This window comes from Diadema antillarum, unplaced genomic scaffold (genome assembly GCF_040938485.1).
Source record: "Diadema antillarum isolate AM-2024a unplaced genomic scaffold, OU_Dant_1.0 scf00000011, whole genome shotgun sequence".
Lineage (NCBI taxonomy): Eukaryota > Metazoa > Echinodermata > Echinoidea > Diadematoida > Diadematidae > Diadema > Diadema antillarum.
Genome location: NW_027270900.1, coordinates 1,013,075 through 1,031,633, shown reverse-complemented (window position 1 = coordinate 1,031,633; position 18,559 = coordinate 1,013,075). Strand labels below are relative to the sequence as shown.

General features: G+C 37.5%; 1 protein-coding gene across 2 annotated transcripts in view; it reads right to left on the bottom strand.

Annotated features, from left to right (window-relative positions):
- The window catches only part of LOC139720628 (uncharacterized), a 57,957-nt gene extending 42,079 nt beyond the window's left edge, over nt 1-15,878 (bottom strand). The window contains exons 1-2 of one of the 2 annotated variants that reach the window (XM_071631986.1): nt 15,770-15,878; nt 1,240-1,297 (exon numbers count right to left, since the gene is read on the bottom strand). In XM_071631986.1, coding sequence (XP_071488087.1) covers nt 1,240-1,268 — 29 coding nt within the window. In that variant the 5' untranslated portion in view covers nt 1,269-1,297; nt 15,770-15,878. Of the gene's footprint in view, nt 1-1,239; nt 1,298-3,546; nt 3,693-15,769 lie in introns of those variants that run through there. The other variant, XM_071631992.1, reaches the window with a different exon arrangement.
- Nucleotides 15,879-18,559: the final 2,681 nt, after the last annotated feature.

Below are 18,559 nucleotides of genomic sequence, written 5' to 3'. Positions count from 1 at the left end.
ATTCAATCACATCGATTACAATATATTGGGTCATAGCGGTAACCACTGCGCGCGAGAGTGAAATGCATACAGCTTGCTCTGCATGCGATTCAATACTACTGCTTGGACGTGATTCAATCATCACTGTACTCGCAGTGTTCTACAAACCCACTGCTGAATGGGGAGGGCGCTTCCAGAATAAAAGTCAGAAAACCAACTTTTATTATTTCATACTTTCGATCCCCAAATACTACAAAACAACTCGCTATACTGGCAAATTGCATCAGCCAGCCAAGTTTCTTGCTAGAATTGTCTGATATATTGCAAGCAAAGTCCAAATGGTGGAAGATGAAATTTGAGTCCTGCCGAGTGATACGTTCTAGCTCTAAAAGTCAAAGGCCAGCAAATGGTACTGAATCATACTTTGTACATCCACATCATAGAATCACAGGTGACAGTCACAAACAAGAAAGCAATATAAGCTATTAAATGTCCATTTCCCTCAGTGAGGCTGAATCACTCTTTAAATAATTTCCATACCACCTTCAAGTTGGCATTAATAAATTGATTAAAATCAGATGGAGAAAGTGGTTGAGAATTTATCAAAATCAGACAGAGGGCAGTTGTGGAATTTCGAAGTTTCCCTTATCTTTACAAATCAGTGATACTAGTTGCAACCACATTGCCAAATTGGCAGAGGTGATGATGTCATCACTGCACAAATCTCCAGAGAACTTTACAGAAACCCTTGCTAAATTTCCCTTTCTGACATGAAATCAGAATAAGATGTATTCTTTGCATGAAATTGGTGTGATCTTATGATAACCCAGCAACAATGATTTTTGTTGTTGTTGTTGTTGTTGTTTTAAGGTGGGTGGTGGGGGGGGGGGGGCAGGATTGATGAAAAACATGATTTCAATATTCTTGTAGTACAAACCCCTAGGAAGATTGTTGGGTGATGGCAACGTGTTCTCTTACGATTTGTGCGTACTCAGTAAAACTATGTGAAACTTTACAATTCCGTAACTATCCTATTTTACATCATAATATTATGATAAAGATTTCAACAATTCTGTTCATTTGATTGTTTGTGGTCTATTCATAAAGAGCCAATCTGAATATGCTGTGGAAGTGCACTCCAAATATGAATCCAAGTTTTCGAAATCACATCTGATGCTTTTATCTCACAAATTGACAATCCTCTCAGTGCATAAAAAATGGATGATACAGAGTCATCCAGCTCTCTCATTTGATACTTACTCATCAGCAGTGGCTCCATAATAATTCATAATTCCAATAAATCACTCGACAATCAGATCTGTATGCAAAGAGATGATGAAAAAAAGAGAGAGAGGTATATCATGAATACTGTTCTAATGAAACAGGTTAATGTTTCCTTGCATGCAAAAACTACAAACGGAGATTTAGAACAAATTCAGTTCTTAAAATGTCACATCAGCAATTGCATCAAGTAATAGTCATCTGACATTTCAATATAGGGTAATCACTTTGACAGAAGTTAAAGTGGCATGCTGTCGTTAGCACAAGATATATCTCAAGGTGGGATGAAAAATCGAAACAAACATTTCAAGCATATTATATACTAGGAGAAGGAAAGAACAGCTGTCCAACCAATTTACTCTAAATTGAATTGCTAATTATGGCCTCTAATTGTACTACTTTGGGATGCCTTGGTAATATATCTCATAAAAATATCTTCATTTTTATTTAAAGTGTAGAACTTTCGGATTATGATAAATTCTCTTCATGGTTATGCCAGGAAGGTACAACGCTTGTGATATGTATTTCAGTTTCTTTCTGGATGGAGAGGGTGGTGCAAATTATTTCAAAAGGTGAGTAATGTTCTCATCAATGAAAACAGCATAAAATGACATACCAAAAATAGCTATGTGCCATTGTACAATTTAGCTTTAAATACCTGGCTACAAGAACAGTAGAATTTACACTGACGCAAATTTCATAGCGGGGTACAAATCTTTAGATTTTTGCTCTTTCAGTGGACAAAAATCTCACAAAATAGTGCGATCACCATCGCGATCTACATCCCAGGAAATCTTACAATCATTTTGGAATTATTGTGAGAATTCGCACTGCAGTGTGTGTGAATGCTGGAGCAAAAAATCTCGATTTTTTTTATCTTGTCATTCACAACAAATAACACAATACATAGAGCACAAAACACAAGGGCAACGGTCACCATTTTGCTAGATTTCAGGATATGAGCAGGTGGTCAACAAATTTTTCGCGATCAGCAATATTTTTGCGTACAGATATTTTCGCGAATGAGGAGGTCATGGACATTTTCGTGAGATGTTGTTTTCGCGAATTGACACAGAGGCCTTCATAAGCACACTATTACATGTACAGTACCTTAGCGCATGGTGACATTTTCACACGTTGTTAAATTCGCGGTCGAACTGTGATTCGCGAAAATTAAACCCTCCCCAAAATATCAGCTTATACAGTAGATGACTGAGCTGTGATTTTATCAAATGTTGCATGCATGCATGTACAAGTGTACGCCAGTGAAGAACTTCCGTACACCAATACAATATATAGTCTCCTGCACAAAAGGATGCACAGAGTGCGCACTTCGATTCCTGTCATGTGATCCATGGTAGCTTTGATGGGCACTTACAACATCCAATTCAATATCTCCATCATCACCATCTCCCACATGTGCACCAATCACAGGGTGATTCATTTCTCTCTCTCGAGTGTTCTCTACCCCCCCCCCCCCCCCCATCTGCAGCTTTAGTGGTAGGTTGGATGCACATCACTGTATGATAAATCTTATAGATCTCTCTGTGAGGATGAATATTTAACCATAGTGATGGCTGCATAACGAGTGTCAAAAACAGTTTCCTCATTTCGAAGCAGATCAATCTCCACTTTGTAGAGACACATTAAAAAAAAAAATGCACACACAACACACAGAAAAGACATGGATGCCATCATACCATCATAATCATTAAGTAATAAAATCACACAGAAATGAAATCCATGCTTTTAATTGCAGCCTTGGGATGGACTTGACTGTACACTGTATATCGCTGAATACCAAATGTACAACGTGTACAAAGTAATGTCTTCTGCCACAGCAATTACAGTATAAAGAGCAAATGTATCTTTTGAGGTGCATTGATATGTAATACTACTAGACAATACACACAAAAACTGGGGAACATGCTTTGTTTGAATGCTGCTCACTTCTACTATTCCAGGCACTGCAGTATGAAATGTGTTGGTGCAAGATGATTTATCATCATGAACACTAGAGAGTGGTGCACTTTGTATTCCTCAAACTGCATTGAGCTCACATGTATGCAAATCAGAATCTCTCTCCCTCGAGTTTCCTCAGCGGCACCTGCACATACTGCCCTGAGAGCAGCGCCAGCTAACATTGTTAGAGCACGCCACACACTTGTACCCGCGATGAACGACAACACTGCGAGCCACACTCTTCCCACCTAAACAAATCACATTAAGCTGAATGATAGGGGGGATTTTCTGAATGGATGGATGATAAAATTTGGCACCTCTCACCTCTCGTCTCGCCCGAGACTGTACGTCTCCCACTCATGAATATGGCTCCAGCTCCGCAAATTTGTTGGTGATCAACAAAGGCTGGATATAATGTCTCATTCACTGGATTACGAGGGCTGCTATCAACTTTGTACGTACTCTCGACGATTCGCAAGAACAACTCTGAACAGCTGTTTCTCGTGTTCCAAAGGATGTACACTTTCTCACTTGAGAAGATGCAAGCCATGCATACAAAATTTTCCTCGAAGTGACTACCGGTATACATAATTTTGGGTGGAGTAAAACTTGTGTAATTGTAGATAAAGATTGCGTAATGCACTTTTTATAGCACTGGGGGGCATTTCATGAAGCATTTTGTCTGACAAAGTTGTCGGAAAAATTTGTTCTCAGCCAATCAGATGCAAGGATTTTAGTAGCTTGTAACAGTTTGTAAGAAAAATATCTGACCAAATCGCTTCATGAAATGCCCCCTGATCAACAATTTCTCTATGACAAGGGGTTGTAATAACAATGAAAACAATGCAAATCAATTCATCTCAATCTACTTTTCATTATTAAACACCACCAGGAATTTGCCATGCCATGACATCCAGCTCAGAGTAATGACAAAATTAAAAAAGTTTAAAGCACAGGCTCAAATTGAGAAAAGACATCCCACTTACAGTATACATCTTGTAGGGCCTACATTGTACTATCAACCATGCATACCATATCAAAATCTAAGAAATACACGGAAACTGAAAGAGCAAAAGATGTAAACCATGCAAAAATACTTTAAACGTTAATATGATAAATGCAAATACAGCTGTACTTATTTAAAAAAAAACACCAGCAAAACAAGAGTCTACACAAGTAAGGAAAAATTTGGACAAACACAACAATGTACATGATCTACTGCCACTAAGTGATCATCAATAGCATGGCAACTTTGGAGCATACACGTGTAAATACAGCTGTATTGTATATGGATCACAACATATCTCAAGCTTTTATTCTGATCATGGTGGTTTAGCTAAGATATTAGCAACAAATACTTTTGCTATCCTTTGACAAACACTGTATTAAATTCAGCTCTTTCTACATATATTTATCATTTTTATTAGTCATAGCTGGATCCAAGTCACTCAATTTTTACTTCTTTGTCTGTACACCATGTCATTGTCATTTATATTCATAGCATCAACATAGTCGAATATCTTCTTTTATTTGATTATCCTTTTTAATTTCAATCACTAACATGGAACATGTTAAAGGACATGTTCACCTTCATATACATGTGGATTGACAAAATGTGGCAATAGAAGTAGAAGACATCGGTGAAATATTGAGGAAAATCGGACAATCTGTTCAAAAGTTGTTGATTTTTTTAATGTTTCTGTGTAGTCACTGCTGGATGAGAAGACTACTACAGTTGATGATGTCACATGCATAGAATAATATAAGGAAAATATAAAAAGAATTCCACAAACTTTCATTTTTTGAAATTTCACATTCCCTCAAATTGTAACTGACATATGTTAAGGGTAATGTTACTCCTGCCTTCTGAAAGAGGAAAGTTATGTGCTGTTTTATAATGCAAGAAAAATGAAAATATGTTAAATTTTCTTTATATGTTCCGTATGTCATTCTATACACCACAAAATGTAGTAGTATTCTCATCCAGCAGTGACTGAGCAGAAACTTAAAAAACTCGTAACTTTTGAACAGATTGTCCGATTCTACTCAAACTTTTATTAATGTGTTCTACTAATATTGCTGAATTCTCTCAATCCACATGTTTATGAACATATATACATGTAGGTGAACTTGCCCTTAAAGATCTAGCACTGCCGAACAGACTTTCTCAACAGAGGTTTGCAAGAGACATGCAGTCAACATGTCTCTAGACAGAGCACTTGCATGAATTTGGTTTCACTTTTTTCCCAAACTGATAATTGGGAGCTGAAAATGTTCATTCAAAAGCCTGAATTAATTATGACGTGCTTCATTTTCAGGCATACTTGTACAAATTCATGACTAAGCAAAATCTACTTGTACACTACCTGCAGCTGTTCGTGTACAGTAACCCAGAAACCCAACTCCTAGTGGCAGACTTTTTATAAGTGAAGTTCATCATATCACAGCCTGTTCGTCACACTGAAAGGAGGCTGCAAGGAAGGCTGTTATTTGTTGCTATCACAATGTTCAGATGAGCTTAAAAGAATTAAGACAGGATTTAAAACTGATTTTAAGATTAATTTTACAGTACACATACAGTTGTATTACACTGAGTACAAGCTGTTCAAAAGGAATGGTAAGGAACATCACGTTATGCTGCACATACAGCTGTAGTGTGACAGAATGTAAATAGTACAAGTTATCTAGCCATGTTGAGACCCACATCCATCTGAAAAAGCAATATTGCCCGTTAAGTGAGTAATGCTCAAGAACAATACTTTTAAAGCATATATTCATGTAATAGGGTATACCTAAATTAGGACATTGTTTACTTACTTTTCACTAATACGATGATTTAAACACATTGTACACGATACTTGCAGAGATGCCAAGTTCCCCCAATTTTTATGAGTGAGATTTTCATGACTTGGCGTCTCGGCGCGCGCATGCGCACGAGCGAGGGAGCGAAGCAACCAAGCCAGGGGGTGGGGGGTGGGGGGAGGGTGTGGGAGGGGGGTGTCCCCCCTCGCACAGGAGGGAGCTTTTTCAGTTTTTAGCTCTTGATGGTGCGATCTAGTGCATACTTAAGTGACCATTTTTTACTTATTTTGAAAGACAAAAGGGAAATATACCTTCAATTGCAACTACCACTTTCATCCTTTGAGGTATGGTCCCATTGCGTGAGAAAATGGGTGCCATGCGTGATATCGTGAGACGGACCCTAAATGCGAGAGTCTCATGCAGAATGCGTGAGACTTGGTACACACTTGTGTAGCTCTGTACTTGCATACTTAATCATTCGAGTCATGGGGAAATGAAATGGAATAGGTGTGTGGAGATACACTGTATATCTTCCTCTGGGTCTCTGTTCCTTCTACAGCTGTAGCAACAGTCTTTTGGTTGATATACACTGTACCTTGTATTTTTGATCGACATTTAAATTATATCCAAAAGTTCTCATTTCTTTTTATTTGCAAGAGAATTTTTTTTTAAAATACTTTTACTCAGGTTTTGCAAAGAAAATGTAAAGAAAATCATCTGGCAGTCCATTTCGGGATAACAGAGAGGTCTAGAAAAACGATGGTTGGATAACTGAAGTCGGACTGCACATACACGTACGGTATAGTGTACATACCTCTATGCTACCAAACTGAAGGAAACTTATGGCAACTACTGTAAAATGAGGAATGTTCACATAATCTTTAATTTCGCAAATTTCGCTAGAGCCAAGATTCACAAAATTAAAGTGCAATTTTTGTCTACACATTATGAGTTGAATGCCAGTGACAAATCGCAAACTTGTCATACCATAAAAAAAGGCCACTGGCTCCAATTCACAAAAGTTCATGCCACAAAAATATCTTGCTTTACGGTAGGCCTACCATGTACATTTGTACACATTGGCAGAATTTGTTTGTTTGTGTGTGTGTGTGTGTTGGCAGTGATTATAGTACTAGGTGCGATGCTTCAAAAATTGCCCCGACTTATCATGCAACTTTGCCATGTATTCATGAAAACATTTGTGCAGCTACATCCAGGCAATGGCCAAATGACATTTCAATTTCATACGCTTTCCACAGAAAGATTCATGAAGCGTCTCTGCAAAGCCTGAACCATAAAATCAATCACATTTGTGACCCTTTTTTTTTATAAAGCCGAAATGGAAATTGTATTCTCCTCTGACATTCAAACCAGGCCAATACAAGTTTGATTATTGCTTTGTAATATTCATATATTATTTTCATGCAGAAAAGAATGGGACACATGAGCAAATTTTCATGATGGAACTATGCCTGCCAAGTATCTTCTCAGTCCTCCAATCACTCACATATTTGTTCACATTGCTGAAGAAAGGCTTGTTGTACAGGACTGATGATTTACAATAAAATTTCAACTTTTGCAAGGTTCAACTTAATGAACTCATTCTTCTACCTTAAATTGACTATTAAGCATACTGGGTACATACACAATATTGAAAAAAAAAATATTCACAAAAGATTGTTTGTGGATATTCTTCTTGTGACTATGGCACATAACAAGACTGTGAGAAACCTGACCAAATCGTGACATACACACTATTCCTGCCATCAAAATTGTTCTAACTCAAGTCGCAGATTTGGCCCATTATACAGGCATGTGTAACTTTTTTTGTGTATAGTGATCATAAAATCCTACTACAGATGTATGTTGCAAACATTCAGATTACAAACAAGAATTGGTTATTCATACTGTTAGTCTACATGATTTGAAAAAAAAAATCAAACACATCACTACAATGGTAACTATTGTTTAGAACACCCTGGCAAAAACAATTTTAAGTAAATCCCAAACACATCAATTAAATCTGTTTTAGATAAGTGCAGAGACTCCAACCCCGAGCACCTTCTGATCTGGAGATTCTCCCGCCTGCAACCCCTAGCAAATGGGAGATTCCAACTTGATGTACGCGAAGGGCAAAGTTCCTTGTGGCCGAGGTCCAGCTCTAGGGTTCTAGATGTTATCTTTTGCTATCTATTAAAGGCTTGTTTTACAACGTACAATGACACTAAGTAAGAAATCATTGCAAGCGGGAGAAATTAAATCTCAAGCGGGAGAACAGGAGATTTTGCAAAAATGGGCTTTCGGCGGGAGATCTCCCGTCGAAAGCGGGAGAGTTGGAGTCTCTGTAACTATGTACAGATAGGCACTATCTACATAAATGTCTGCTCACTACACTTTGCAGTTTGATCAAATATCAAGAAAGGAATAGAGGAAAATGATAGACCTACTGTTCTGAAAACTGACATATTTCAGCCCGAGGCAGGGCAATAGTCTGATGTAAGCAACCTCCCTGAAGTCTCCTTCTCAAATTCTCGACTCTCTCAAATCTACCTTTGACTAGACCATGCCTCCTACTACTGCCACATGTCATTATCTCTCTCTTCTCCGAATTAGGGCAATAGAATAAGATCTAGTTTCTCTCCAACAAAGAAAAGCCACAGTTCAGACTGGCTTGACCCTGAACCCTGCCCAGAAACGGTGTGTGGCCCTATGGCCTCAGAGTTCAGAACATGACCTTTTGACCTCTCCACCACAAATCTTTCAGGGGAGTCGGTCGTGGCATGCGTAAATTTGTGTGTTTAAGATATGATTGAAAAGTGCAAGCGACTGCCAGACTCATCGGCCAGCTGTGTGATTGTGGCTGACAGCCCCACTTCATGCTCAAAATGAAGGGACATTTAACGGGCTCCGCTTACTTAGTGCGCACAGATGCCGTCTGGCAGTACAAATTGCGTTGCACAGGCATCAAAAGAAGTATTTGATGCCCGTAGAACAATCAAAGTGACATATGATTTTATCATCCTTTGTCATTGATATGGCTGGTATATATAGTGATGTATATGAAATAGAAAGGACGGGTATGTATCTAACAAAGTGCATGTTGCATTGTTTCACACATGGACCAATGTGAATGTAGTTAACCAATATCTCGCACATATACAAGAGTCATATCTTACTGTATATGAGACAATATTCCATCCATTCCAAATCTTTAATGAATTTCCAAATACTAATTAACTAAAAAAGGGAAAAAAGCCTCACTTCTTGAAATCATTACATGTGTATGCATCCAGTTACTAAATTGCCATGGTCCAGCATTGATGTCTTAATAGGAAAGTGCTTATAATCACACTGTCTACCGGGTACTATGTAAATCACTGACCCCCAACATTACTTTCTATTATTTGTTAAACAGTTACCTAACAAGTTACATGAAATGATAACATCAGCACTACAACATTCTTAAAATAGGATTGTGGCTTCCACTGTATATCACTGGTTAGCAAAAAAAAAAACCCAACAAGAACAACAAATAAGAGAGAAAAGAATATGACATGTATATACTCTACAATTATGTACACTGCAAGAATTTCACAACTTTCTTGTTTTTCCTTATTACCCTAACCCTTATTACCATGCTTCTCTCACTGTCTCCTGGTAAAACTACAATGAAAGGTTGGATTTTCCACAAAGTCTTCCCTAGTTTTATTCTGCAGACCCATATTAAAAATGTATGTACTGTCTTTTCTGTAGCAAAATGCTCTAGAGAATGCATTGTCTTTCATAGAAAATGTGGATGTATAATAGGTAGGTTTAATTTGACTACTTATGGACTTTCACAAGGTCTAATGTGTTTTTTCTCCTTTATTTTTTTGTTTGTATCTAAAAAAATCTCAATCCTCCTTGCCTTCAAAGTTCACGCCTTTGTTCATGCTCCACTGCCTCCATTCCACCAATTTTTTTCTGTGCTGTCAATCCTTTACGGCAATTTTGGCTAGGTCTACAAATTGATAGCTTGAATTGCTTTATATTTTCATAATGTACAATGTACTGTACATATCTACATAAGAAGTTCAGCCATCTCCGAAATAAAATGGCGGATTGAATAGAAGAGCTGTCACAAACTGTAACAACAAATAGAATGTTGTGAAATCATGTTCCATGTGTTACATTCACTCTGGGACTGCATGTGCATACTGTCTTGAATCTCAATTTGAAAGGCATAATATTTGGGTAATACAAGTTATGTAGCATGAGTGGGTAATCACGAAAGAAAAGAAAGCATGGGTGCAGAGAGAAAATAAATTTTGTAGCTCTTTGGACACAGAGTAATGCATTGTGCAAACTCTGTTAACTTTTGTCTATTGAATGTTGAATTTCTGTACACCCCCCCCCCCCCTCCCCCCCTAAAAAAAAAATTAACCTTTCCCGAAAAATCACCAACCACTGTACATGAAGTCACACACTTACGAAACTGACATTGAGAACATACACACAAATCGGACCATTATGCAGAATTATCACTTAGCCTGAAAGTAATTTTGTCTGAATATCAAAGAATGCCCCTGCATTTGTGGGACCGACTCTCCGCTCTCAGCAGTAATACATATTGAGTATTCATGTACAAGTCACAGAATGACCCAAAAAGTGTAAATACAAAAGACTGTATGAAAATGCAAACAAGAGTTACCCACATATTTATTCCACAGCTTTGTGACTCATACTGGATATTTGCACATTGATACAATGTAGATGGAATTCTCTCAAAAGGCTGTGCAGCTGTATACTTCGTGGCTTCAATATTGATTCAAATATATTTAAAGGCAACATTTCTCCTTCATCCATTCAAATACTGTACAAACTTTGGGCTTTCATCACGCGGTCGTCAAATTGGTAAAGCCTAATAAACTTGCCAGGTAATTGAGAATGGTAAAACATAAATTGCTATTCTTTCTGCTCGCGTAACACTTAGGCCTATCTCTCTTTCGTTAAGATGGGTAAGTATGGTAAAACATAGTAAAACTACGGTACATCATGTGCATATCAACTGATATGCCATAATAGTCACTGTCTTACTTATCTTAAAATACAGCTGAATAACTACAGATTTACAACTCTAACAATAACTGATGTAGTTTGTGGATCAAAACAAACCCTGATAAACTACAATAACAACAAAAGAAGAAGAGCACTGGGTGTGTTGTTGGCTACAAAATGTTCCCCCATTACGTGCAGTAAGCCTTACTTCCTTTGTCTGAAATGTGAAGTGGCTGCACAGTACAGCAGCATGCATGAACCTGCTGTGATATCAGGAAATTCTCATCTTAGCAGCTGTTGCTAAGAGATATGTGAGTATCTTGAGTGTGCACTTTGGATCACAAATGACCTCCACGCAATGTTTCTCTCACAATTCTTCACAATTACAAAATTGTATGTCATGAGCTGAAACTTTGCTCAACCATAGACGGCATGGAAACGTACATATTCTATACTACAGTGTATGTGTGATTTCAAGAGAACTGCAAAATAGGTTGTTGTTTTTTTCAAGGAATTATACATTTGTTGGATAACATTGCTATTCAAATAAAATTGAGACTATCAAAACATACATGCAGGTACATGTAACATGAATTCCCAAAATCTAAATGCATACAAAAAAAAAAAAAAAAACCAAAAATGAAAAAATTAATATGCAAAAGTTCCATCAATTGAATGTTATAACATGTATAATTTCTGCAATGCCAAATGTTGTGTATTGTCTATTCAATATCAACTTTCTTTTTTTTTCAACATACCAATGGTATTGAATTATAAAGCAAACCAGAATCATTTCAGGGTGTGTTATGTAAACCAATGTTAACATCAACAACTACAACAGTCAGTAATTGTATACAGTGTACAAGGTATGTGTACAATTTGTAGGCCTAACAATTTAAGATACCATTTCAAATATAGGCCTTGGAGGCCAACAGAAACAATGACCAGAAAAAAAAAATGCTCCAGTGAATATACACATAACGGTCACCAACACAAAAATATTCACTGTGGTATTATTAGATCTAAATTACACAAATACTTTTATATTGCACTGCACCACCATCCACATGCATCAATGCTTCAGTGCACTTTTAACAGGTCAAATGCAGTGCACACTGCACTGTACAGGCACATTAGACCGCACTTTTGTCGTTGGCGGACAAGTGTATTCCATCAAGGTTCAATCAATTCCAGCTAAATGACCTTTTGCCTGTTTACAATGAAAACTTCATGAATAACTCATGGGAAGTGTATTGCACACGTGAAAAATCAACATAGGTCATCTTATCAAATCATCATAACTTACAGTATATCTGATTAAATGTAGATCCTGGTGTACATATTCATATGTCTACATAATATACAGTGTACACTGATGATAAATTTCCCAAACAACAACCTCAAAAAGAATATACACTGTAAGTGTTCTTCACAAATTCCCCCTTAAAAATGAAACTAACCACTACCAGCCCGCCCCCCCCCCCCCTCAAAAAAAAAAGGTTATCACTGGTCACAGTGGAAAATTCTGTGGCACATGTTACTACTTTGTATATATACCATTTAAATTTACCAGTAGTTCTCCATAATACAAATGTAAGTGTGACAATCAGAATATGCACCTGACAACATACTAACATTCTCACCTAATCTACCAGTGTCTGGAAGGGTCTTTCTCCCCTTGAATGGAAAAAAAAAGTTCCTCACAGATCAATTTTTATTCATTATGCCTCTACTATGATGAACTTTGTTGAGGAGCATGGAGGTTTTACAAAGGAAGAATGCTTGCTTTTAACCAAATGATGTGTAAAGCCTTTGCTTTGTTTATAAACATGGCAAGTAAAATATTCATTTTATTGTCAACTGTAGGTCTCAATGATTTATAAATCAAAATTCAAACTTAAAAAGTCAAGGAATGATGAAACTTGTATAACTCAGTATGTATTTATCAAACTCTATCTGCTGGCCACAAATACATACAATGTACCAGGTACCATGAATGAATTTCTACCAGTTACTGACACCAGTTTTCCCAATAATTAATTCTCTATTTTGAAACAGAAACTTAGGTGACCAGCTGAAACTGTGATGTGTGATTCAGTTCCCCACTCTTGAAAATGTCTATCACAGGTACTACAAATTTCAAAATGTATAATTTCACATGCTCATCCTTATGAAATGTTGCTGTCTTTGAAAATTTACACTTACTCGTTTACATGTTGCACAGCAAAATGTGACGTGCTCTTCAGGGGGTGGGCTTTCACAAGCCCAAGTTTATAAATATCTGTTTCATTTTTTTTTTCTTTCGGTGGGGGGTGGGGGGAGGGCACATTACAACTACAGCCTAATGATGAAGTAGCGTACCTCTTTATACACTGAATATATGATTCTTATCTCATTTTCATACGAAATTCCCTGAAAGTGCAGTTGCACTCCTCCATATCACATTTATTCAAGTCTCAAGTTGGCTTTAATGAACAAGGTCAAAGCAAACAAACAGAATATTACAGGTTTCATCAAAATTAGACCAGAAATAGAACAATTATGGAAATTTAAATTTCATATTACAATTGTATGTTCCCTGACCTTTCAAATTTTCACTTCATTTCCATTGTGGACTTGATTACTTCAGTAGAAAAATATTTCATCCTTTGCATAAATGTTACGGATTATCTCTATAAGAAAGCAAGACTTTTGGGGGGGGGGGGGGGTGGTTCAGTTGCCAAATCATCGACCAAACACATGATCTATGTCTTCACAGATGGGAGCATTGTGTGTTGATGATATCACTTCATCTTTAATTGTATACTTTTATTGTATCTTCAGGTGCTTGAGACTAACATCTTCATGGGTGTTTGCAGAAATCATCTTAACCCATTGAGGATGGACTGATTTTGCTACAACACATATTTCCCATATACACCTGCCCGAGTATACTCGGGGACTCGTCCTAAATGGGTTAAGGATTCTGTGACTCTCATAAAATTCTGACTTCTATGAAACATCTCCTTTATCTTATTTCTTTGATTTTACTCTATTCACTGAAGGTACAAACCTCATCTGGACATGGAGTGGAATTACACGCAGAAATCCTAGGACCTGTTTACCAAAGCAGTTTACCAAGCATTTAAAAAGCATTTGCTTTTTTTTTTTCTTTTTGGTCTTTTGAATGGCACAAAAACACTGTTTTTGTACATCAAGAAGCTGCTCTCTACTAAAAATAGCTTATTTTTCAACATAGGACTGGTTTTAGGTAATGGACAATTTTCTGTATAGTTTGCGTGATGAATTGTCAAGGTATGCTGGCTTCAGAGAGGATTCTGAACTATTGGATGAATGCGACAATTTCCCCTCAGCGATTGCTTGTTTGTTTGTTGTTGTTTTTTCTCTATCTCTCTCTCTTTGTCACTCTGGAATTGACAGAGTGAAGGAGAGAACAAACAATTATAACAACCCACCAGCCATGAAGGGGAAATTACCACATTTGTCTCACAGTTCAGGAGCATTGTGCAGATGCCTAGCTTGTACTAGTTGTATCGTGATGAAACATCAGAGGGGCTGGCTAATTTCAGCCAGATGATGTGCGTTCGCTGTGTATACACGTACATTCTTCTACGGTATGGGAAGCAGGAAGCAAATGGTGACTCAGTGATGTGATTTCTGGAGGCATCCAGCACTATCTGTGGCAATAATCTTATCATTTATACTCGTAGCCAAAGTTGGGTATGGCTTGCAATAACATTGTTGAGAAGCTCAAACATGTCAACTACATTTCTGCAACCTAAAATATCAAATGGTGTCATTATACGGTCATAACAGCATGAACAGTGAGTGGCATGGACCCTAAACCCCTGGATATTGCCTCAAGTTTGATTAAAACTCTATACTGCAGTGATGATATAGGGTTGCACAATAATGCATGAATTGCATTCACTGATCACATTCCTCATGCACCATCAACTTGAAGCACTATCAGTGACAGTAGATCCGAATTACACAGATCTAGACCTTTACAAAAACAGAATCAAACTTGAATTTGATAGTAATATTATTGGTGATTACTGAGGAGAAAATATTTTTCATCTTTTACAAATTAGAATTGAAAAGCTCACAATGGGACTGGTGGAGAAAGGAAATAAATTTTACTCCCCATATCCTATATGCACTGTTGGACTACACTACAGTTGTACATCCACGCACATTAGGATAGAAGTGAAACAATTACAATTTGAGTGGAATGATGTTGTGAACAAACATTTCAATCAGTTTGATGATCAACCTTTCCAAGAAAGTAAGTGACTATCAGCGTTTTCAACCTGTCAAGGGTTTGATACATTATGCATCAATTACCAATTTGCAGGCATAGATAACAAAGCCATGTGTTCGATCTTGCACAGTACAGAGACCTATTGCCACCGCAACGCACTTGTACCACCGGCGCGGCTTGGCCGCAGGGGCCACATAGCCCGATACCGCTGTACGTTCGTGGACGTTGCGGATATCAGCTAAAATGCTCGAGTACACAAGCTCTACGAAGACAGCGCACGCTGGCACTATGATACACGGCTAAGCTGCGGGGACCCATTGTATGCTTTCTCCGCTCGCAGCCGAGTCGCCCAGTTTCGTTCAACACTTTGTGTCCCGTGGGAATCTACACATTCTACCTCAAAATCGAGGAAAATTACTCGTATCATGTAAACTGTTACTTTACCTTCCTACTGCTGCTTGATCCAGAGGCAAATCAGTCCGTTACGTGAAGACAGAAGATATCGCGTACACGATTATAATTGCGATCTCTGTGATAACGTAGCAGCCATTTTTAAATATCCTTTCAGCATGTAAATTTGTGTTCAGAAGAACTTCACTGCCATTGGTCAATAAAACTGTGCACTGGGCTATTTCGCCAATAGGCTTTTGGAACAGATACATCCACTAGATGACTGACAATTAAAGTAATTATGCAAATTGCGAGAATAATAAAGCCCTATGGTGACACAATTATACATTCATTTCTCTTTATGGAAGTGGAAAGAAAGAAAGATTGTCTTTAAAAGCAAGAATGTGCATATATTCTACAAACTCATGTAAAATGACAGGAATTTATTAGGAATGAGCAGAGAAAGGGAGTTATTTCACTCAGACTGTTCTACACCGTAATGTACAAAATTAATATTTTCAGTTTTTCTCCTTTTTTTCGTTATTATTATTATTATTTGTACATTTATTTGTTTGTGTTTTTGTTTGTTTGTTTGTTGTTGTGTTTTTTTTTTGGGGGGGTGGGGCTGTTTGTGTCTTTCGTTAGTACTGTAGGCACTTATCATGTTCACTACACAAGTTCATTCTGAAAATCTTTGGTTAACTTTGGACAAATGGAAATGGGTCCGGTGATTGTGGGAAAAAAAACTAAAGAAAAACAAGAAACAAAAACAAGAACATACTTCTTTTAATTCCATGGCAAGAACAACGCATGAAGACAAGTGAGTGGAACTCTCAGAAGAAGCTCCTCCTTCCCTGCTATGTCGTCCCCATTACTACATTGTACAATCTAGAATCATAATCACCCTCCACCACCACCATTACTGATGCACATACTCTCTAGAAAAAAATCGAGTGAAAATATTCACTCTTAAAGGAGTGAATACAAAAAAAAAGGTGAATTTAGAGTGAATTTAGTGTGAATTTTGAGTGAAAATGTTCATTTTCACTCGTTTTGGAGTGACCTCAAGGATCACTCCAAAATCTTCGAGTGATCCCTGAGGTCACTTCAAAATGAGTGAAAATGAACATTGTCACTCAAAATTCACTCCAATTTCACTCTAAATTCACTCTTTTTTGTATTCACTCCTTTAAGAGTGAATATTTTCACTCGATTTTTTTAGAGAGTACAATACTGATTGCTATAACTAATTAGGCCTACTATTTAGGCCCTACTACTACTGCTGATGTTGCTAAAAATCGATGATAGAATACAATAACAATAATGATAATTCACCTGTTCTTTCTTCCATCATTGTTATGACCACCCCCTTCCCCCCAAACGCCCTCCTTCTATATAGACTATTGTTAATATTGATGAAATACCCATATTGATGATGGTGACGACAACAATGACAAACATAGTGGAGACGACAACAAATTAATAATTATCAGTATTATTTTTTTTTCATAATGATGATGATAGTATATACATGTAGAACAAAAAATTAAGAATTGTAATGATACCAATTGATTTAAACGACTTTTACTTCTTATACTCCTATACTAGGACCTATTATGGTTGCATGGCATTTGCTCCTGCATGGACAATATTGCTCTAATGAAATATCTGCACGCGAAATACCAAACATAAATTCTATTACCCATAAACATAACCCTATAACCTTAATCCTAATCCTCGCATCAAGCCAAACTCCAAACCCTATTTCACAACCCTATAACCTAACCCCGAGTCCTTGAGACCGGAGCAATTATTATTGTCACAGGAGCAAATATGCCGTGTCGCCGTATAACGTCCTGGTGATATACCAGCCACTGGTAGAGCAGTGGCAACACTGAAAAGAGGCTACCCTAGGTAAATAAGACCTTATTATTATTATTGTTATTATTATTATTATTATTATTATTATTATTATTATTATTATTATACAGTCCATATTTTCACAAACCCGACAACTTCTCATTCAAATTGCTATCGATATTCTTGACTGCTATTTCTACTTCATTTACTACCATACCTCATAATATACCATCTCTCTCTCTCTCTCTCTCTCTCTCTCTCTCTCTCTCTTTCTCTCTCTGCTCTATCTTTTGTACCAACTTTCAACTTGAACAAAGAAAATAACAAATGGCCCGCGCATACGCAATGTCATACTACATTATGTTATCATCATAGCAGATGCAACGTTGACGATATTAAAGGCAAAATTTCCCTTTAGGTAATTCAATATTTCCTATGATGAAGTTGCTAATTGATAAACCGGTTTCACGTATTGCGTGTGGAGCCTTTGAGGTCATTCCACGCTAAAACGACATATCCGCTACAGGTAGGCCTATACTGATTGAATAGTGATGATGTCCGATTCCCAAAGCTATATCATGATGCACTCGTTCATGGGGAGCACATTTCGCTTGATCAAAGATGAATGGTTCCCCTATAGATGTAATATTGCTGATCTTTCCAAGTAACTTGCTTTGTCATATAAGCGCCTTGGGTTTGTGTATCACTTTGCCCGACGCGTTTTTGCGCCATGCCGCGTCCACAGCGGGTTCTCAACAGACAATAATCGTTCGCCCTTCGCAAAGCTGGATCTGCTAAGCCGGATTCTGTGCGTGAGGTTTAAAATCGATATTTACTTGTAGTCAGAAAAGGTCCATGTTGTAAGATATTTGAACGTATTCCTCTCATTTCCATGCATATATTTCTACTCTCCACCCCCCCCCCCCCCTCTCTCTCTCTCTTAATAGAGGGAGATGGGGAATTCCTGTGAACTTTTGGTCAGCC